Source organism: Sminthopsis crassicaudata, chromosome 5 (genome assembly GCF_048593235.1).
Source record: "Sminthopsis crassicaudata isolate SCR6 chromosome 5, ASM4859323v1, whole genome shotgun sequence".
NCBI lineage: Eukaryota > Metazoa > Chordata > Mammalia > Dasyuromorphia > Dasyuridae > Sminthopsis > Sminthopsis crassicaudata.
Window position 1 is genome coordinate 50723146 of NC_133621.1, and position 23924 is coordinate 50747069.

At 36.8% G+C, this 23924-nt stretch overlaps 1 protein-coding gene across 1 annotated transcript in view; it reads right to left on the reverse strand.

The window, feature by feature from the left end:
- FAM171A1 (family with sequence similarity 171 member A1) overlaps positions 1-23924 on the reverse strand; it is a 172955-nt gene that overhangs the window by 34653 nt on the left and 114378 nt on the right. The window contains exons 4-5 of the mRNA XM_074266670.1: positions 17031-17189; positions 11756-11932 (exon numbers count right to left, since the gene is read on the reverse strand). Coding sequence (XP_074122771.1) covers positions 11756-11932; positions 17031-17189 — 336 coding nt within the window. The remainder of the gene's footprint in view (positions 1-11755; positions 11933-17030; positions 17190-23924) is intronic.

A 23924-nucleotide genomic window follows, 5' to 3' on the forward strand; every position in this document is an offset into this window, starting at 1 on the left:
TCAATCATCACTTAACAGGTTAAAGAGAGCATAAACCTGGTACTCTCCTAAAGCAAGCTGAAATAATTCTCACTCACTGCCAGGGGTTCCTTGGCTATAGTGCACTCATCAACCCAGGGATGAGCAGAATCATTTGATTTTGGTGAGACTCAATAAAGATAAACATTTGCTTTTCAGAGTGTAACTGACTGTGTCTTCTCACATGACTAATGTCGAGCTGTGCATTCAATTTATTCATTGAATTTGCCCTGTTCCATCAGATACCATCCCCAAACACATACAAGTCCTGAAGAAAGCCTCCACAGCATGCAAAGAGAGAGTACTGATAAACTCTAACAAAACATGAGATACATTGACTCTAGCATGTGACCTGGGCTTTGCCCAAGACCCCACAGCAAGGTGCCTATTTGGCAGTGAAAATTCCATTCTGATCTGCAAACAATGATTCTATGTGTCCTTGGCACTTTAAAAAAAACCCATGAATTCTACTTGCTGGCACATGTGCAGTAGCAATCTGTCAATTCTTACAGTCATCTGTGGTGATGGGCAAAATTCAACTTTATTTCTTTTCCAAGGTAGATTTAATCCAAGAAATCTACAATGGGAACTGCAAGCAGGGGGAGAGAAAGGTGTAGAGTAGATCCTCTCACCCTGTTCATGGAAACAAATAAATGATATTAGTGACAAATCTCATTAGCTGAGTGGCTTTGGGGAAAGTCCCTTTATCCCTGTGGATCTCAATTTGCTCCAGAGGTAGAGATGGTGCAGTGGAGAGAATACTCAACCTGGAGTTAGGAAGACCTAAGAAAGGTAGGTCTCAGATGTTTACTAGGTGGGCAAATCTCTTAAAATCTTTGAACCACAGTTTCTTCTGGAAAATAGGGATTAATAGTACCTATATGGCTTATATATTTGTTGTGAGAATCAGATGAGACAATGTATATAAATCACATTGAAAACCTCAAAGAACCATATGGGAGAAAGAGGGGAAAGGGAAAGCATTTATATAGAGCCTATTATGTGCCAGGCATTGTATTAAGCAGTTTCACAGTTTTATCTTCATATCAATCCTGGGAGACAGGTGTTTTATTATCCCCATTTTATGGTTAAGGAAACTGAGGCAAACAAGTTAAATGACTTGACTAGGGTAACACAGCTGATACATGTCTGAGCTCTGATTCGAACTCAGGTTTTCCTGCTTCCAGTCTCAGGGTGCTCCCCTGAGCCACTGTTGCTTCTGGTGCAAAGTGAAGCCCATATTGATGATCATGAGAACGATGATGATGATAATGACCACAGATTTAAGGCTGTAGCTACTGTAGCTACTTTGTCAGCTAACATGGTTATGCACAATGATACTCATTTTATCCCTGTCTGAAATGATAGAGCTGCCTTTGGAGCCAGGGTTGGAATCTCTCAGGGCTCTGAATCAACTCTAAGAATTGTTAATCAACATTGATAGGACACAATCCCCATATCACTAAAATTATAGTTCCAGGCCTAATAGGAGCAGTATTATCTGCAGCTCTGCCTGCCAGGATCCCAACAGTATTATACGCTTTTAAGAAAAAGGGAAAGGGCTTCTTAGTAAAACTAGACTCCGTCCTTTGTGCTAATAACAAATATGACCCGACGAAGAAATGCCCTCTGCAAGCTCCCAGTGCCCGTGGATTCCCTGGGAGCTGAAGCTTATGAAGCGGGTCTTGTGGGGGCAGTCTCGGACTTTCTAGCTAAAGAGCACCTGTCCTCCATCCTGCTTCCCAGGTTTGCTTGATGCTTCTCTCTTCATCCAGATTTCTTGGCATTGCCACACAGATGCTGCTGGCTTGTCTGCAGGGTTAAAATTCCCTCTGCTTGTTTGCTCCCAATTAACAAAGGAGAATTGACTTGGCTGTTTCACAATGGAACGTATTCTCAGCTCCATCCAGGAACTGGGAGGGGAGCGGGCCCTGCTGGCAGGCAGCCTGGCCACTCCAGCCTCGGATCCGGGAGATTTTCGACAGTGGGGGAAGGGAAGGGAGCTTCAGTTCTCACCCCCGAGCTGGGAAGAAAACCTCTAATCAAGCTTCTAACACAAACACGTTACAGAAAAACCCGGGGCACCAAAATGCTCATTTTGTTAGGGAACAAACATGGCACGAGGACCAGGGACTCAGAATTACGGAAGCAGAAGGAAGGTCAGAGCCGGAGGGGCCCTGTGAAAGAAAGCAGCACATGAGGAGACAGAGATTTAGGGATCGAGTCACTTGCCCAAGGTCAAGAACGTGTTAGGGAGAGATCCTGAGTCTCAGAGCAGTGCACAGAACCCTCAACCTGAAGGCAAGCCCTGAGGTTCAAAGCTGCAATCAGCCTAGCTCTGCCTCAGTTTACTCATGTGCACAACAAGGATGATAATAACACCACCGAATTGTTTTGAAGCGTAAATGAGACAATGTACATAAGGCACTTTATAAGCCTTAAATTGTCATAAAAATTCTAGCTATAATAATTTAAAATGATAATGACAACAGCTCTGATTTATTTAGCACTTTAGAGAGGCAGGCAGGAAGTTTCCCATCACCTTTGGTGAGATATGTTCTGAATGAAACGGTGACTAAGTTAATCAACGGATGGAGCATTTTCCAAGGACCTACTATGTGCCAGACATTGTCCTAAGTGCTGGTGATACAAACACAAAAAGGAAGCAATCTATTCAATAGGAGCCTTGTTGGACAGGACTGGACTCGAGTCTCTAATGAAATCATGTGTTCACAAATGTCTAAATTTTCATTTTCCCCCCAACCAAACAGAGCATTATGTGTGGCTGCTGGCTCGCTTGTAAGATAATCTGAGTCGGGCAGGACTCCAGAGAACAATTACTGGAGAGGTAGCTACAGCGAGGCACAAGGTCATCGAGCTAGCTAACAGAGTCCAGTTGTCTGGCCACCCAGCACATGCTGCTCTTGCTGGCAAACTTGATTTTGATTCTTCCAACCTTTTGCAACCAGACCTACCCTTGTTTTCACGGGTATAAATAATTCCCAATGAGAAAGCTCTATCAATGGCAATCCCGCATGTTCGGCACCTCCTTCAGAATATTGCCTGTACACTTTAATACCTTGACCCAAATCACGGAAAAAGGGTCTGGTGGTGATCTGGTGGGAGGGGGAGGATAGAATTTTTTAAGTCAGCTACTGTGCTAAGTGCCTTAAGAAATCAACTCACTTGATCTGTACTATTAAGTTGCAGAAACTGAGGCAGACAGAGGTTGGGTAATTTGCCCAGGTTCACCCAGCTAGTCATTCTCTAAGGCCAGCTTTGAACCAGGATCTTCCTGATCCCAGATCCAGCTCTCTGTGCCACCTAATATCGCACATCCTTTAAGGTCAGAGGTAAGCCTTAGCCCAGACCTTCCTGATTTAGATTCTTCCTTCCCAGACTCTACTCCACGCCACTCTTGCTCTTATTCTCTTTCCATTATCTAACTTTTCCTTTGCTTTTAATTAAAAGATGGCAGCCTATCTCCAAACTGGATCAATCATTGAGAAAGACTTTTAAAATATAAATTTACCTCAGCCAAGTTATTGGAAAGGAGGCTCAGAAGAAAAGTGAGCTATTTTTTCAGTTCTTTCTCAGGTTTTGAAGTATTATGGATGACAAACATGCCAGCCACATTAAATGTAAATTCAAAAATGCATTCAAAAACCAAATGAATTATTTTGGATTTCCCAGTGTTTTGGATTATCCAAACCACTGTTCTCCTCCATTGGTGCAGATAATTGAGAATGATAAATAAATAGCAGCCTTTTTATATCCAAGGTTACAGCTGCTGACTGGCTTGTGATACGATATGTAAGTATGCTAAAAGGACCAGTTTTTTCTCCTCACATTGTGGGCATGCAAAGAATGTCCCTTATTTTGCAAAAGCTTTTTTCCTCAAGTTCTTCAAGCTGTTTACCAACACTGTGGACAGCTCTGAGCTGGACATACCAAGTAGCACTTGGAATGGATGATTTAGAAATCCTATTTATGGGTTAAGAAGGCAGTCCTGCCCATAACTTTTAGCAGGAAAGAGCATTGTGGTCTTGGGGACTCACATATTTGAGGATCTGATGATCCCTGGGATTCTAAAAAGCCAAGAAAGTACGAGAATATTCCATATGGTTAAATTATAAGTTTCTTTTACATGTATCATATAGCTGAAATATAAAGAACAACATATTTCTGTAATACATGTAGACTTCCAAAGCACATGCATCACAACACCTTATGAGGCAGATAGTATAAATATTATTAGAATTATGTGTCTAAGAGACTTGTTTATGATCCCTACTAGTAAGGCGATGTTTGAATTCAAGTCTCTTGCCTTCACTAAGGATAACATTTTATTCATTGTACCATGATTTCTAAGAAATCACTTGGTGGCAGTACCCTACTGTGGATCTGCTGGAATTTGTGGCAAACTGCTTCACTGGCATCCCTGAATCTTTTATTCTAACAAAAATAAGGTACTTACTTCATGATGATATGAAATATAAGAAAAGTGCTTTGAAATAATTAGAATAGTATTGCTATTGTCCCTATGACATATTAACAACAACAACAGAAATACCCACAGAATAAAGGGGAATAAAAGACAATGAAAGGATTTTTTTTTTAACTATTTCAGCTAACACTTTACTTATCATCAGCTGCAGCATCGCCAAAGAAGCAAACCATGATCTTGAAGCAGATATCAACATCACTAAGTTCTCAAACCATAAATCTCAGGTGTTTTACTCTAACACTGACTTTAAGCCTATTAATTTTGCAAGTGATGGCAATATTGAAGACTCATTCGCAAGGATGATCCCCTTTTGTAAGTTTTTTTTTAACTTTCAAAATTGTATTAACTTTAAAATGTATTTTGCACCTCTGTTTATAAATCTAAAGCATTCTGCAATATTTTAGAAATATATAAAAATATCCATAAGTTAACAAAAAATTTAACCCATTAAGGACTTGTTTTTAGCTATCTACAAAATTGTGTGGAATGCTGCATTCTCCAATGATGCTGGATGAAGAAGAGGTTTAAAAAATAATCCTTTAAATCCTATAAAACCCTAAAATAAAGATGAGAACTAAGATTTTGTGTCAGAATTTTTTTTAATAAGCACCACTTAATTTTTTATCATCTCAATTTTTTTTCATCCACAAATATGGGATGAATAATGTTAAAACATTTTACATTGTAGGCGGTGAGAATTCTAACACTGATTTCACCAGTATATAAAGTTATTTTTTTCTTGTTTTTAAGTACACTGTCAGTGAGAACACTAACGAAAAATGAAAAAGGGTTTATTTAGATCTGTTGAAAGCACGAGGAGGTTGAAGTGGATGGGGTGATAATGATAGAGGGCAATAAAAAGGGTAAATTGCTCAATTCTCATTTTGCTTGTTTTATTTTCTGAAGAATAGCACAGAGGGTTAAAACCTCATAAGGAAGGAGACAATCATGTAGCATCAAACTTCTCCCAAGGAGGTCATGTCTCCAGAACTAGCTGATCTTCATCCTAGGATACCAAAAGAGCAAGCCAACCTGCTTGCTGAGTCAATATTGATGATTTTTGAAAGATCTCAGAGTGTAGAAGAAAAGCTACAGAGGAAGAGAAGGACAAAGGGTAGTCCACTTTTCCAAAAATGATGAAATATAAGTCTGAAAATTATATTCTTGTGAGTTTAACTTCTATTCCTATGAAAAATGCTAACCCATATTATTAAGGGGATAGTTTGCAAACACTTAGAAAGGGAAGGAGCAATCATTATATGTCAGCATAATCTTATCAAAACTAGTTCATTGTGGATTAACCTCATTTCCAATTTTAATGGGATCCACAATCAAAATCAATCAAAAGAATACTGTAGATAGATATAAAAGATCTTTCAGATGTCAGCAAATTTGCAGTTTTTAATGGACAAATTATAAAGACAATAATAAAATAGGGCATATCCCACATAGACTGAATTGGTATTTTGTAGAGGGCATTTTATTTGAATATTAAAGACCAGAACAGACAAAGAACTGGTCTCCCAAGATATATGTGCCCTGCTCACAGCCACTTGATGCATGTATTAATGGTAGAAATTTCAAGTTAAAAAAAAGTGGGGAACACTGAGCTCCAGAGCTGTTTGGTGATCACTGGGCAAATGGCCATTTCTACTTGGTTATGGTCTAGTAGGAGAAATAAAGATCTAGGAAATATACTGCATGGTCACCAGTTAGGATGAGGTCTCTCCCAGAGAGTACCTAGTTCTAAATTAGACTGAATAGTCAAAAGAAAAAGCTAAAACTTCTGTTCCTCTGTCTGGAAGATGCTAAGTCTTACATTTATGTCTTTGAGAGAACTTGGAGGAACTTCTTTCAGGTTTAGGTTAAGAGGCTCTGCTCTTTATGAAAGAACAGAGCAGTAGCCTAGCTAGGGACTGTAGTGTAGCATGAAGTTTGAAGCACTGGAGGCTATAGTTACCTAATGAGGATAAAATCATGGTAGTCCAGTGGATCTGATCTATCCAGAAGTGATGCTCTGTAAGCACACTGAGCATCCTGTCCAACACAGACTCTATACCCCACAGGGATCTTGGTGAGGTCTATATATAAAGAAAAAATACTCCCAAACTCTGCAGTTCTAGAATTGTGAGTTGTCTTGACTACACATGTCCTCAATGTGACTGTTTCATGAATACCATTATATTCTGTGTCTACTCTTCCTATGGGTTTGTGAGAGTGCCCCACAGGACTAGGGAAAGTTTATTATTATGTCATTTTAATAAAAGTCTTTCCCAGCAGCTAATTGTGTCTACTGGCTGATTATTAAAGGGAAATATCTTTGTTTATGGCTTGTGAGCTATAATGTTTAAATTGTAGTCCCACAGAACTACTACTAGAACTTTAGGTAGCAATGACCCTCTTGAGACCAAACCTGTGAATAAAGTTCCAAATTGGGAGAGTGGTACAGAAGAGATGTTATATGTAATATTAGTTAAGATTTTAGTCAGGCTTCTCAATGTTATACTTATTGAAAAAAATGAGTATGCCAGATGATATCATTGTTAGATGAATTCAGAACTGGTAAAATGACTAAATATTTTTGAAAAATATTCTTTAGTTCCCTCATCATCCTGTATATGCTTCAACTTGTCTTTGTTTTTCTTCACTTATGATTCTCAACCAAGTATCCCAGAAGTAACTTGGCCAGGGAAGAACTGAACTATCACCTCCTTTGTTCTGGTCTCTAACTCTAAATGTAGTCTAGAGTAACATCACTTTTTTTTTTTTTTTTTGATTCCAGCTCAAATTGTTGGCTCATATTGAAAAGGTAATCCACTTAAAAAAAAAAAAGAATTTTTTTCACATGAACTAGTCTATCCACATCTTTCCCATCCTCTATAAAATTAAAATTTTGAGTTTTATTCTAAAACTTTACATTTTTCTCTATTAAATTTTTAACATATTAGATTCAGTTCATTATTTTTTATCTTGTTTAAAATCTTTCTGGATATAGACCAGCTCAGAAAAGAGAAAGATGTGTACAAAAAAGATAGAAAGAACAGCAGCAATCTGGGGTTGAATAAGAGAGTGGTAATCTGTGGTAACGCATGTGTGGAAGGCAGAATGAGCTGAGGTTTGCAATAAATGCGTTGGGCAACAAAAAGAACATTAAAAATAGCTCTGAGGAGGCAAAAGAAAGAATTAAGAAGACAGAACTGCTTGTTAGAATGTTTTAAAAATCAATTAAGGAAAACAATCTTTAGACTGGGAAGACCAGAGTACAGATGGTTAAATGAGGATTAAAAACCAACACTGAAACCAAGATAAGTAGGGAGACTTAAGAAAACACCTCTTTGTTCTTAACTAATTCAAATCACTGAGGTCCTGAAAAATTACATCCTAGACTATCAAAAAACTGCTCATGATCTTTGAGTAATTAAAGTGACTGGGATGAATGCCATGAAACTACAGATAGGCAAACATTGTGCTGATATTCATACAAATTAAAATCCTCAAGTTAGAAGGGCCCAGAAGCTACCCCTTCTACAATACATGAAATAAGAACTGGGAAATCATTACCTTCCCATGCAATCCATCCCAATCCTGGTTAGTTCTTTGTAAGGAAGGCCTTCTTTACAAAAAAATCTAATGTACCTTTTCGAAACTTTCACAAGAGATTAGGAAAAGTCTCTAAAAATATTTTCTAGTGGGGCATGTGGAAGGAATGAAGCACAGTACACACTTTATCTCCTGGAATCAACTCTTCAACACAAATGGCTTCGATTCACCTGAGCAAAGTCATATCACATTCAAACAGCTCAGAGATTCAGTCATCCCCCCCCCCCATACTAAGGCATACAAACTCAGAATTCCAGAGGGTTAATATATGAGTGTTATAAGCTTTGTGTTTTTAATTAAGAGAGGGGTATTACTTTTTAAGCTGTACATTTAAAAAAGCAAGTTGGCTTCACTACACTGAAATAATCAGAAATGGTTCATTCATAAATTGACTTTTCAGCTTTTTGGGATTCTTTTCTCTCTGCCTGAGCAAAAAAACATGCCTTGAAGTCTGAATTAACTGGATTCTATCACTTTGCTCCACAAATTGGGAATAATGTGAAATAGCTGTAGACATCATTGGAAAACCCCCCAAAACAAAACCCGACATACCACCATTATTACCAATGACACCTACACCCACTTTTCTTGAATTTTTGTTGTCAGGACTCATATAATTTTTTTCAAAAATGTACTGTTTTGAAAAATCTCTTCATTTAAAAATTTCTAAATATGCATTCCAAATGTTTAGACCTGGTTTTAAAGAGCCATCCAAAACTTTTGCTTTGCTTGACATTCACATAATCATCTGTTAGAGTCAATAAGCAAGACAGAAACTTGGCAGTCTGGCTTTTCATGGCAAAGCACCACATTAAAAGACCTTAATTAAACCAGAATAAAGCAAATATACAATGGAAATTCCCAGCAGAAGGTTCAACTACATGGAAGTTATTCACATGCAGGAAATTGGGAATTGGCCCAATCATAGGGGAAATCACCTCTAATAGTCTAGAGATTTAATCACAAAACATATTTATTTGCTTCCATGATTGATGTATCAAAGCACTTTTTTTTTAAAGTGTGTGACCAATAAACATGATAATCATTTTTGTAAACATGCTTTAAAGCTATCACGATACAGACAATGTAGAAATGATCTCAGATGTCATACAGACAACTCTCACATTTTGCAGATGAAGAGTCTGAGGGTCTGGACGGATTATATTTCAGTCTCACACAGTGAGCAACAATCAGCAAGTGAATCCAGATCCAACATTCTTTGTCTTACACTTTCCTGCCTTTTTAGTCATACAATGTACTCCTATTATGAAATGTCATATATGATAATAATATAAAGTGATCGCAGAAATATAAGAAATAGAACAATGCCAATCCTCTAGTCTAATTATCAAAGAAAGCAAAAGTAGATAGTGATATTATAGCGAGCGATATGGGAGAATGAAGAAGGTGACCCAGGGTTCTCACAATTTCCAAAGGAGATCAAAAAAATTATCCAAGTGTATTCTATTAAATTAAGACAATGAATAAGTAACACCTTATTTATCTTTCTCTGCACCTGGGCCACCTTTAAATCTTTCTATACTGTACTTAGGTTCTCAGATAATTTTTATATAGATTTTATTTGGAGATCTACTATAATTGATATTCTAAGAAACACACTAAGAAAAAAAACCATTCCATATAATTCCAATGGCCTTGGGATGGAAAATGCCATCCAGAGAAAAGATCTATGGAGACTGAATGTAAATTCAACCATAAAATTTTTAACTTTCTTGTTTTAGTTTTTTCTTTCTTGTGATTTTTCTTTCACAACTTGACTAATAGGGAAAATCTTTAAAACAATTGTACATGTGTAACCAATATCAGATTGCTTGTTGTCTTGAGGAAGGGGGAAGGAAGTAAGGGAGGGAGAAAAAAATTTGGAATTCAAAGTCTTACAAAAGTGAATGTTGAAAACTATTTTTACATGCAATTGGAAAAAATAAAATACTGTTAAGTGAAAAGAATCAAACACATTGATATTTAAAACCATTTTATAAGTGGTCAAAATATCAGAACAAAAGATTATAACAGAGGAAACACTGTAAACACACATTTGGAAAAATGTTTAACTTCACAAACAACTGAAAAAATGTAAAAGAAAACAAACCATGAGCTGCCACATCATACTCATTAATTTAGCAAGAATAATTAACTATGAAATCTAACACTGGCAGGGTTATGAGGAAACAGAGCTACTCTACAGTTGGCAATGCAAATAAGCACAGCTTTGGGGGAGAATAAAATTTGGTAATACAGATAGTATGAATCATAAAAATGATACCTCTTAACCTGTAAAATCTTAACATTATTTACAAATTTAAAAAGGAATTAATACAAAGGAAAAGGAGACTTATACATTTTGTAGTTATGTTATGTGTAAGAGCAAAAAACAAAGACAATCTCAATATCTAATAGTTGGAGGAAGGGCTAAGCAGACTGTTGCAGACTGATGCAATGAAAGATTATATTCTTATAAAGATGATAAATATGAACAAAACACATATGGAGAAAGATGAGTGTAAAGTAAAAGAAAGCAATATTTAGTACAATGTATACACTGTTCTGATTAAGACAAAAGTATGTTTCTACAATAAATAGTATCAGGTAGCATTAAAGTTAATTTTAAGAGTCAAAGTTAATTCAATATTAATATTTGGATGCACATTATTTGCATTTTAGTATAATGCTGAGAAAAATATAATTAAAAAACCCATGAAATAACTACATGGTTTAGTATAGAAAGTGTTTATAGTAGAATAATATTTCATCAAACATACTACATTTGTAAAGATTAATCTTGCACAAATAAGTGCAATGCAATTGTAAAGAATGCTGTTGGTTTGTCGCTGAGTAGTAAAATGAAATGGTGGACTTCTGATTTCAAAATTGGATCATGGCATTATAGACTAGTAGATGATCAGCCATTGAGGTTTAACTAGAATCTGACCAATGTATTTAATGGCTAGGCAGGAACACTAGGATTCTACTTTCTATGGAAGTAAATTCAGGGAAAATATGTAATGAAAGGAGAAATTTTTCTTTTTAGAGTTCATTTCAATATTCTCCATTTGAGGAAGATTTTAACCAATGACTGACTTCAAACAAATGAATGGATATATTTTATAACCAGATTTTAGGCAGAATGTAAATGGTGCAGAAATAAGTTGTAGAGAGATAATATGGTTAAATGCACATTCAGCAAATCTAAAAGATTAAAGCAAAGGAAATCTTCCAACAAAATTATCATTATAACCAACTTGTTCCCTTTTTCAGTGAAAACCACTTTTTCACTATCAGGGTGTAGCCTAAAATATACTTCTGTGGACTTATACAATACGGGATTTGTATGACTTGTCTATGTGTTATGAGGTCTTTATTTTTCTCTTATCAGTGGGATTGAAAAAAAAACAATTAAGAGTATGATATCCAATTTTTAGACCTTGTAATTTTGAAGGGTCCCATTTAAGGCGATTAGTATATTATATATGTGTGTGTACATGTACACACATACATACACGCCAGAATATGAATAGAATAATAATCAACATCTGCTTTGACTTTTGTGAAAGAAAATCGTATCTAAATGAACTTAGTCATTAGAAGATCAGTACATGCATTATTACTTACCAAGTTTTTGGTCAAATCGCCATGCGGTAACATGGGCATTGTGCCTCAGATTGCTTTGCGGAGACAGAGGAACTGTGACATAAATGGGTCCATCCACCACAACTGGGGTTCCATCACTGCTGAGCAGATGAACACTGACCGCAGTGACAGGAGTCAGGTCGTACTTGGTGCCATTCCCTAAAAATAAAAGTCATCATTTTGTCTATAGGTACATGCAAACTCCAGGGATGGGGATGGGAGTCATAGGGGATTGTTGGGCAGGGTCAATAGGGGATTGCAATTCTCAGAGGGTCTGAGAGTTGAAAAGGACTTCAGAGTTTATCTAGTTCAAAGTTGGGAAGTATAGTACTGCTGGATAGAGCAACAAACCTGAAATAAGAAACATAGGTTCAAATACCTCTTCAGACAATGTAATAGTTTGGTGACTGGACTCTGGACTTAACCTTACTAGATCAGATAAGAGCATCTACTTCACAGGCAGTCTTGAGGATCAAATGAGCTTGTATTTTATAGCGCTCTAGATGCTTAAAAGAGTACATAAAGTCAAACCACTATTATTATTGACTTGTAAAAATGAAACAATTAGTATTGTCTACCTCCCAGGGTTGTTGTGAGGAAAGCGGCTTAGAACTATATAAATAGTAGCTAGCTAGCATTTGTAGAGTAATTTAAGGTTTTATCTTTATAATAACACCAGAAAATGAGAGTGTAATCAATTCCATTTTGAAAATAAGGAAACTGAGGCAGACTGAGGTTAATTGAGTTTACAGTCATATAGCTAGATAGTGTCTAAGGATGGATTCAAAGTCTCCACTGGGCAGGTGTCATTATCACTATTATTATTATCATTCATAAGATGAAGAGATTGTATTGAATTGCAACGACCTCTGAACAAGTATTACAATATTTGTCAATAAAATTTTGCACAAATTAAGTCCTATAATTGAATTCCATGAGCAAAAAAAAAAAAAAAAAAAAAAAAAAAACCAGGATTTTAAAATTAAAATTAAGTTCATTGGAAAGTATTTAAATTATACAAGAAATATTTCAAAATCTTGACATTTCTACTCAGAGTAGTGAATTTCTGGAAATAAACATTTATAACATCTTTTAGCCCCTGTTATTACTTTCTACCTATTTCAAAAAGCACTCAATGTACCCATTGTTCTACATTAGAACACATTTCTAAATGCCAACATGATGATTTTCTAGTCTACAGCCAAATTAGAAGCTGAAAGATAGATCATTAACACACTTTTAAGAATTAAGTAAGCCAATTCAGATTCCATTCTCTTATGAAATGTAATATGAGGATGAATATTTATTTCATAATGTATCTTTACTCTTAGACTTATGGACACATCAGAAAAAATATAGTGAAACGATTTCTACTAACATATATGGTCATTAGCCTTTCCAGTAAGCATTTCATTGTTTGCTTCTTACAAATGTAGCTAGAATTGGATTTAAATGTTATAGAATGAATTCAGTATCAGTCCAACCACTCTGGAAAGCAATTTGCTATAGTATCAAATATTCCTTGATCCAAAGATGGGAGGACCAGACCCAAGGAGGTCAAAGATAGAATGGTCGCTCACTTGGGGGGAATGAAATGGTCTCCCCAATTCCTCCCTCTCCTTCCTTTTCTCTTTCTCTTCCCCTGCCCCCTCTTTCTCTTTTTCCCTTTCCTTTTCCCTCTCCCTCTCTCTCTCTGTCTCTCCCTCTCTGCTTTTCTCTATGTCTGAAATGGAAACAAAGTAATGCCATCAGTTGGAGAATACCTAAATAAACTGTGGACATGAATATGATGTTAATTAAGAAATGACAAATATGAATAATTCAGCACATGAAAGCTGATTATATCTATCAATCCTAATTTGATCCCTTCTCCCACTCTTCCCTCTTGGTTCCTTCAAGACTTTGGTTCCTATGTTGCCAGTGGCTCCCTACCATCTTCCCCTAAACATGCATAACAACACAGTACAGAGAACACTGGACTTGGAGATGAATCCAGGCTCTAACATTTACTATCCATATGGTCCTGGGCAGATCACTTCCCTGGGTATCAGTTCCTTGAAGGGAGTTAGATTGGATGGCATTTAGGCAATGCTTGTTGATTGACTAAGTACCTACTATGTTCCAAGCACCTACTAAACTGGGAATGCAAAAACAGAAATCAAACAGTCCCTGTCCTCAAGAAGCTTACCTTCTAACAGAGAAAACAAACAAAATAATTTGTGCAGAAACAATGGAGTTGGGCTGGATTCTGGGTCTGATGGACACTCTCTCTAAGTGATGCAGTCACCCAGCTAATAAGTATACATTGTAGTGATTTGCCATTTCCTTTTCCAGCTCATTTTACAGATGAGAAAACTAAGGCAACCAGCACTAAATCCAAGGATTACATTTTGAAATTGCCCTCCTCTGCTCTTTTTTGACACTTCAAGAATGGTTAATAATCTTGTCAAGAGAAAATTATTTTGCTCTCCCCTTAGATACAAATTGAGTGAGATTCTTTAGTATTCATTTATTAAGTCCTAAAAGTCACAATTTTGAGATAAAAGAAAAGCTATAAACCAAGTGAAGGCAGAGTTCAATGTCTACCTAAAGTGCCAGTCAAGAGGACTAAGATATTTGCCCCAGAAGATCTTGCCTCCTTCCACCCTCCAATCTTGTTGTAACATAAACCAAAGAATCAGGCCCTGTATTATATATATGTGCACATTACTCAGACTTGGGCCTTTATTATATAAAGTTTTAAAATAAAGTCCTATCTTTCTTAAATAAGTATCTTATTTATCCTATTGAGAAACAAAAATTAAATATAACCTTCAAAAGCCCTTCTCTTTCTCATGTGTCAAATAATAGAAACCTGAAAGAAAGCAAACTAAAAAAATAAAATCAATAGATCCCCTTCTTTGTTTTCTTCTCCTTCCCCCAAATGGCTCAGATTTCATAATTTATTTAATAGCTACTGGAAATGGAGACTAATACAAAAATTCTAATTAATGAGCTCCAAGTAATGTGGGAATCTCTCCAAGTTCAAGATTTTATTATATGATACTACTTTTTATAAAAGATGAAATTTGATGATTCCAAGACTTTATTGTAATTGCATTACAAAGTTAGATAGTCTCAATTTCTAAGGCCCACTTTCTTTCTATTTTTTAAATTAAAGCTTTTCTTTTTCAAAATATATATGCATGGATAATTCTTCAAGATTAGCCTCCCCTTTCCCCATACCCTCCCCTAGATGTAAACCTCACTTTTTTTTTTAAGTAAATATGAAATAGAATTGGGAAAGCATATCACAATTAATAATGGGAAAGACAAGTTCCCTAATGAAGCTCACATTAATCAGGAGAAACCCAATCATGAAGTTGGAGTATGCCCTTGGCTGGCAGTAAGCCTCACTTTCAAGAAGGAAAATGCAACATTTGTTGTGATATGCTTACTCAAGACCAATCATAAGGTTTTCAGCAAAATATTATGTAATAAAGGCATTGACAATTCTTTAGAGAGGGGTAGCACAAAAGGGAAGAAAACTTGATTTACAAATCACCATTACCTTGAGTTCTTTCAAAATATTTCTTTTAATGTATAACATAACGTATGTGTAACGTATAATGGGTGAGATATCTTAGGGTTAAGAAACTCCTTTATGCCCTTTCAGTTTTTATTTAACATTCAGGGGCAATAATTTACTAGACTGACTTGAGTTCTTCTGAAGGTAAATCAAATGCCACCCAAAGAAAACTGTATATATCCACCTGGCTGGATCTGGGTCAACATTCCCCATTTATATTTTAACTAGTTTAATGAATGTTTCTATTATTTACAGTCTTGCCAGTGAGGAGGTGGCATAAAAGGAAAGCCCATAGTTCCTAATTCCTGGCTTTCTGGAACTCAGGGCTTCTGATTTTCTGAGTTCTTGATTCACTAGAACAGGAATAAATAACTTTTAGTGCACCTAGAAGAGCCAAGCTGTGATACAAGATCCTAATATAAGGTTCAAGGCTGGAGTCTCTAGACTTTTCTTGATGAAGATGGAAATGCTTTTAAATTCTTATAGAAGCAGAGTTTGTTCAAAAATTAACTCAGTGTTTTTCCTCCTAAACACACTTACTGCTAACTTTCCTATTTCTCTTCTCCCCATTCTAGTCATTTGTGTTTTTAATCTTGGGAGTTACTCTTCACTCTCAATTACCTCTCATATCCAGGACTATACTACATATATTCTATATACTTATTATGTAAGCAGACTTACGTATAAATGTTTATATATAAAAATGTAAACCTATACACACAGGTAAATGCACAAGCATGTTGTTTATACACACATGCCACATACATATGCATTTGCTTCTTGTCTCTAGACTGAAGGTAAGCAGCTCAAGCTTATGAACTGTATCCTTTTTGTTCCTGATCCCCAGCTAACCGGTTAGCACAGTGCCTGGCACACAGAAACTGCTTAAAAAATAGCTGTTCAAGTGAAATATGTCAGAAAGCCAATTGCCATCAGGGCTTCAGTCCAGTTCCTTGTACTTCAATAACAGCGCATACAGATTATGGTTTTGAAATGAAGTGGCAGATAATGACTGACCAATTAGAGACCCCCTTGTTTAAAGCAAAGAAGGTAGGGAGAGAAGGAATAAGAAAGACCCAATGCCCCATGTCAGCAGCCAGTTGGGCTGCTTTTATCTGAGCCAGACCAAACACATTCCCTTTCCACTCCCAGTATAAAAAGGATTTATTTCTGAGTGGACAGGGATGGATTTCACTATACTTGAATCAAGGCAGGTGGTTTCTTTACAACTCAACAATCCAAAAAATAGGAACAAAAGTTTCAATAAGGGAAAGCAGGTGAAGAAGTAAAGAAACCTGAGTTAATTTTTTTCTTTAATTTTAAAATTGTTAATTTTTTCCAGTATTTTAGAATGTAGAAAAATATCTACTCTGGGGTGACTTGAATTAGTTTAGGTTTTCTCCCAAACAGTGTAGAATCTACTTCTTTAGTCTTGGTATGAATCAGTATGAATGATGGATAGAGAGATGTCCAACAAATATATCTCTTAAAGAAAAATGATAGACACTGAAATTAAACCTACAATGGACCAGACTGAAAGTCTTGATTTGTTTCCTTACAGTTTAAATAAATACTTCTGGAGATCTTTTCCCATCTTAACCTACATTTTTTCTTATTTACAGTGACCCAACATATCCAAGGACCAATCTGTAAAATCATGATTAAAAAGAGAAGAGAGCTTTAAATTACCTGTTCCATTCCCATCTAATCCTCGTAAATACGGAAAACTGTCCACTTCTGCCGGGGCGCTGGAAGCTGTGAGAAAGGGAGTCAGGTCACTGTAGCTCGTGTTCTCTGGCAGCTTCAGGGCTCGTCTCTGGAAATGAACCCGTGGCTGTGGCCGAGCACCTGCAAAAATGAACCACTGACTTATTAAAGGAGCAGCTTCCATTTTTAGAAAACGGAAACTAGCAAGTCAGTGCCTTTTGGAAGGTTTTAGAACCTCCCTTTCCCCTCCCCCCAATTCCTCTTCCCCATCATCGGACACAAAGATCTGACAACATACTATTATGTGGCTAGAAATAATAGCCCATTGTCACGGTTGTTTTTTCACAGGATGTTATTTGCCTTTTTTTTTTTTTTTTTTTAAAACAAAATGCTTTCCAGGCTTTTTTTTTTTGGGGGGGGGGTAAATTTTCTCCCCATATAAAATTTGCTGATAGATGTGAATAAAATTAAAAATGTATCTGAATGAATGATTGATCTATTAAAAAAAACAACTCTACGTAAGATTTAATATTGGAAGGAACACATCCTAACAAGTCTCCTGATTAAAATCTACTTTTCTCTGAACTCCTATGCAAACCAAGTTGGAAAAAAAGGGAAAATAGAGTTGTTGTCATGAAAAGAACTCTAGACACATATTTGAGCCGATTATTAGGAAAGACTGGCTGTTTATCATGAGATCTATCCTGAGAACAAGCCCACTCTAATTGGGAGGGATTATATTACAAAGTTTATGATGAGATTTCAGACTGCGCATCCTTTATCACGTGAGTTTCCCCTAAAGGAGAAGGATGGCCTTAACTAAAGCTCTCCTGAGTGAACAATCATTTTATATGACCATCTGTAGTTTCATCCTTATTCCAGGTGGTGTTTTGATTGTAAGATGTGAACCTGCTTTAACCTAAGTCTATGATGACAGTAACTAGAAGTAACAATACTTAAGTAATTTGCCACTAACATGATTCAAAATGATTGGAACCAGATTATAAAAGGATAGTATCAAAGTTCATACTCAAGTAAGTTCAGAAATTCTCTGAAAGGCATCAAAGGCTTCAGCTATGTACTCGTTTTGTAATGACCTCTCTCAGGTTTGTGGGTGTTAGTAAGCAAGAAGTTCTTTCCTTTTGCCCCACAGATGTTCTGAGGATTTGTTGTCATCAAATTGTTTCAGACATGTGCAACTCTATGACCCCATTTGAGGCTTTCTGACAAAGATACTAGAGGGATTTTTTGTTCCTTTTTCCAGTTCATTTGGCAGATGAAGAAATTGAGGCAATCAGAGTTAAATGATTTTCCCAGAATCACATAGCTAATTAAGAGTCTGAGACTAGATTTGACCTAGGGAAGATGATGAGTTTTTCTGATTCATCCAACACTCTGTGCACTATGATGCTCCCTAATTGCCTTCTGAGGCTTCAGTACCTGCCAAAGAATCTCTGAAGAATGGTCTAGGAGAAAGAGCACTGACTTGGGGTTCAAATTCTGCCTTTGAAGTTTATAACCTGTGTGACTTTAAAAAGCCATTTACATCTCCTGGCTTAGCAGTTTCCTCATCTGCGAAAAGAGAGACTTGGGCTACATAAGTTCTGAGTTCTCTCCCAGCTCTAAAACTGATGATCCCCACTGGATAGTCATTATTAAAGGAGGAGGGTAGAGAAAGAAGAAAGCATGCTTGTTTTGGGAGTCAGCTGTCCGTGGTACCTCTGGGACCTCTGCCTTTCTAGCTCTTACTTTCTCCATATGCCCAATGACAGGGTTGGATTAGATGATTCCTAAGATCCTTCCCAGTTCTGTAGGATCCTGATGATTTCAGAAAGGCAGGGGAATGAACCAGGAATGACAAACACAGGAGATCAAAAACTTTAAGAAGACCTAGAGATCCATCTCCTTTGTCTCACTTTATAGTGGAAGGAATTGGGGGTCTAGAAGTTAAACCAGATATAAAACTTCTAGGTTGAGGTCCGGGTTCCTTAACCATATACCCAGTGAAAGTGTCAAATCCCACCAAGCAATTCCAGTATGGGACAAATCTGGTACTCTGATCCCTAGTCCAAAATCAAGTCTGTTCTCAAATGTCTAACTTTAATCAAGATTAACTAGGTTATTATGTTAGTAATGTTTCAAATCATTAAAGAAACGTCTGTATCCTTGTCCCCCAAACTGACACATCTCTGAATACCAGCCATCTGGATTATATTAGCTAGGAACTAAACAAAAGCTCAGCATATTAGAACTCAAGGGAGCCTTAACCACCAAGTAGACCAACTCCCACCTGATGTTTTCATGAAATCCCACTACAAATGCCTGGACAGTCTTGGTCAACTGGTCAACCGTGACTCCATTCCACTCAGCCTTTTGATTCTCCTAAGCTTTCTACAAAATCCTGAGGACAAAAAAAAGCAGATTTTGCATCTCCCTTCAAATCCCTTTCGTTTAGTCTGTATAAAGTTCAAGCTTCTTGTACTCACCAGCAAGACTCTGCGCCCTCCCAATCAGCTGCCGGCTTCCCCCACACCCTTTCTATGCTTCCTTGTGTCTGCCTACACATGCTGCCTGCTTTCATTGTTTCTTTTCTTTCCATACTGCCTTCTGAAACTGAGTCCCTCTTTATTTGGCAAGCAACCGTTGCCTTCTTTTCCCCACTCCCCCCAAACCTACTCAAGCACTTATTTCTTCTATGAGTCTTTTCAGTGACACTGAATTTGTTGAGATTTGAACCTCCCATGTACTTCAGTGCAAATAGTACCATCTGTGTTACCCACTTCATAAAGCCTGAGGGCAAGGGCTGTATGCAGTATCCACCAGGGAGTAAAGAACATTGCCAACACTTGGGAAATAAAACCGAAGGCTTTAAAAAAAATGAGACATGACAGACTTATCTTGTCCCCTTTAAGGCCAAAGTAGAAGGCTAAATAAACCAGCGTGTGCAGTGGGGTTAAACATCTGTCCCTGTCAGCACTATTTATATAATTTATCCCAAGGTCCTTATACTCCATTAGGAAAACCCGCACATAAGATGCACGAGCTGATTCAGAGAGCACTGTTCAGGAAGAGGGTCTGTGTCTCTCTGTCTCCATCTCTGTCTCTGTCTCTCTGTCTTTCCTACATACTCTTGGTTGGGGACTACTAAATAGGAATAAATTAAGGAAATTGATCAGATTGCCAGTACTTGGGGGCAGACATTCATAGGTTATTCTAAACTGCTCACGTTCTTACACCTATCTCTTCATTGAGATTTCTAAGTTTCCCAAAGGGATCTGTCTGATTTGGGAGTTCAAAACATGGAAAAGTTATTAACTTGACAATTATATGGCACTTTTTAAGATTTGCAAAATACTTTACATAGTTTCATTTGGCCTTCAAAACAATTTGGTGAGGTACTGTACCTGTTCTGTAGATGAGTAAACTGAGGGTTAGTGAAGTTAAACTCTCATGGTAGAAAGGGTGGGATTCACACCTGTGTCTCTCCTAATTAGAAGTCTAGCGTTCTTTCTGCCACCGTGTGCTGTATCTCATGGCTACAATGGGCACTCCTAATGATCCTGCCTTAATCATACTGCTTAGATTGTCTGAAACAAAGTGGAAGCCACAACCAGCTTAGGGAATTACTGAAGTTTATACTTCCTATTTAACTTAATCACAATGTGATTGGGTGGTTAAAATGCGGAGGTCCCTTTTGGCTCATCAAAAGTTTAAGGGATGAGTCAGAGTTTGTCCTCAAAACCAAATAATCCAAAACATATTAATATCCAAACTCTTTACTTAACCTTTTGAAAATTTGAATTTTGGACTTAAATAGTGAAGCTTTTTTTTTTTTTCCCTTTCCAAAACAAGAGACCAAACTGATTTCTTTCCTACCAATAAGGGAAGTGTACAAGCAAACTAAAGTGGCACATACTCCCCAATTTTCATAAAAAAAATTATTTATTGTGCTTACAAAAACAGACCAATATTTCCCTCTATTCTTCCACCCTTGCCTGACTGCATTTGTTTGTTTGAAAACATTCAACAGGTCTTTAGAGAGAAAAACTCAAGCGTGCTAAGGGGAAAATCCTTATGGTTGCCTAGCACTGAGAATGACAAGAGGGGCTGTCCAGTCACCATCCCTTGGAAAGCCTAACTCAGCATTCTTTTCAGAAGAAATTCCACCATATGATTTAGAGCTAGAAGAAAACTGAGAGGGCATCTCATCGAACCTTCTTATTTTACAAATGAAAAAAAAGTAAGATCCAGTGGGGACTTGCCCAAGGTTATACAGATGGTGACAGACACTCAACACATATGGAATTAGCTTCCTCAGCTGTAAGTTAAAGGGGCTGAATGTCTAACGTGCTTTCCATCTCTAAGATTCAATGACTGATGTGTTTGTACGGTGTGTGTGTTACATGGAAATCTGCACAGATTCATCCAAATGAGGCTCACAGTAAAACATGAAGGTTGGAATATCTTTGGAATTCTGCTCACCCTTCTTCAAGGAGAGACCTTCATTTCTGCCTAAAGGGGATCAGAAGAAAGGACAGGAATGAGTCACTTTCCCCTCTTCAGAGAGGGGATCCTTGGATTAGAATAGAGCTTATCTTTTTCCCCCCCTCTAAATGTAGAGTAAAATGTCTCTATAAGAAAAATGAATTTTAGGTCCAAGATTTAAGTAGTTATTCTTTAGGAGGAAGGAATGGTCTACATTATGTCTGAAGTGCATATCTTTTCCAACAAATTCCAATTAAGCAAAGATCACATGGTGAATAACAAACCATACACTGTGAACAGTGAATAAACACATTTATTCAAGTTGATAACAAATGGAAATCAGCAAAGTTCCACAGCCTAAAATATATCAAACAATACACAAAGAGAATGAGCTCACTACTAGGACTAATATATGAGAAAAAGAGAGTCAGTGACAGAGTCAACCAGTCTGATTTAGGGGAAATTCCCTAAAGTCTTTAGGGCAGCCCCTTAGAAATCTGGAAAGTGTTTGAGGTGCCAGTCCCTCTACATGCTGATTTTTACCCAAAGACCTCTCTCTCCATTTGGGGTTTTCTTGACAAAGATAACTATGGTTTTACCATTTCCTTTTCCAATTCATTTTTACAAATGAGGAATTGACGCAAATAGGGTTAAGTGATTTGTACAGGGTCACAAAGCTAGTAAGTGGTTTAGGCTGGTTTTGAATTCCTGAAGATGAGTCTTCCTGATTCAAAGTCCGGTTGCACTATCTGCTACATCATTTAGCTTCCAAAAAAAATCACCATCAAAAACACAATCACAAACATGGTGATTTTGGCTGATCTTAATTCACTTGCAATTGAGTAACTGAGAAATTAAGTAATCTGCCAAATATCTATTTAGTTCCAGAGCTGAACCTAGAATATAGGCCTTTTGACTCTCAGGTCAGGCTCATTCGATTGTATTAGGCTTAAGTACATTTTAAAATGTATTCTGTGTCTCTTTGCATGTGTGATGGACAGGAGGACAAAAACCCACACAAAAGAAAGCCAGAATGTAGTCTCTTTTTTTCTAAGAAATGAAAATTCCCATTACCCTACAGAGTTTGCTTATTGTATAATCTTGTCATAAAGATTTCAAAAGACAAAATTCTACTGAAGCATTAAACATCTGGCTGGAAAGAACAATGGTCTCCCCCATCCTCCCCAATGGTCTTTACTCTTTTAAATCTATAAGCACTGACATCATGTTGAATTAAACAATAAGGCATCATCTGTGAATCTGTACACAAGATGCCTGAAGTCTCCTAAGTGAGCTGTCATCAAGCTCCCCATCCAGTCCCCAAAGAACCCTTTCCTGGGACTAGGTTTGATGGGCTACATTAAAGAGCAGCCACATAGTGTGGATTCTTGTCTAAACAAAAAGCTGGGGTATGGGTTAAAGACATCTTTATTTATGTGGTTGAATAATCAGAGATTTTAGTTCTTTTCTCTGTCTTTAAACAATGGAAGCCTTACGAGACACAACACAATATGTTTTAAAATAATAATAATGATAATAAATTCAACAATGATAAAATCACTCCAAGGATTTTGTTTTTTCATTATGAAATTTTATAGAGCACTATAACTTCAATAAAGAGAAACTGCAGAGAACTGAAATGGAGCTTTATGGTCATACCTTTCCATTAAAATGAATTCTTCTTTTAAAAGAAGCTGATAATGGAGTGTTATATATATTAAACCTCTACTTTGGGGGAGAAGGGAATGAGAACTGAAGTTTGAAATATATGGAAATAAGATAAGACAATTAATTACAGAAAATGTATGTTTTATTTAAGTTAGCATACAAATGAGATAATATATAAAAAAGAAGAAATTACTTTTAGCTAGTTTCCAGTTATAAATGGGAAACGGTGATTGTTATATTCTAAATAAATGAACCACACCAACTTACAAGGATGGTGTATTTCATGCTTCTCAATCCTCAGGGAAAGACCCATTCCAACACTGTATCTGGATGTAGCATCTACATGTTTGCAGTTGTAAGCCATGCAAAGAAGGGGTTAGGATCAAATCTCTCAGGAACACAAACCTCTGACCATACAGCTGTTTCAAAAGATTTGCAGCTAGAAGGGCCTTTAGATACAAACTAGTCCAATATTTTCATTTTATTGTTTAAAAAAAAAAACACAGAGGTACAGTGGCGATGACTTTTCCAAAGTCACACAGGTAAAAAGAGCAGGGCAGTGAAGTGAACTCGCTGTAACTGGAGACAGTTAAGATGGGGATATCAGAAAGAATAGGAGCTGTGTTTATAAGTACCTGATTCATAGTGAGTGGAGTTAACTCACACACAATCACCAAATTTTACAGTGAGGAGGGCTCTCCATTAATAAATGTGCATTTATTA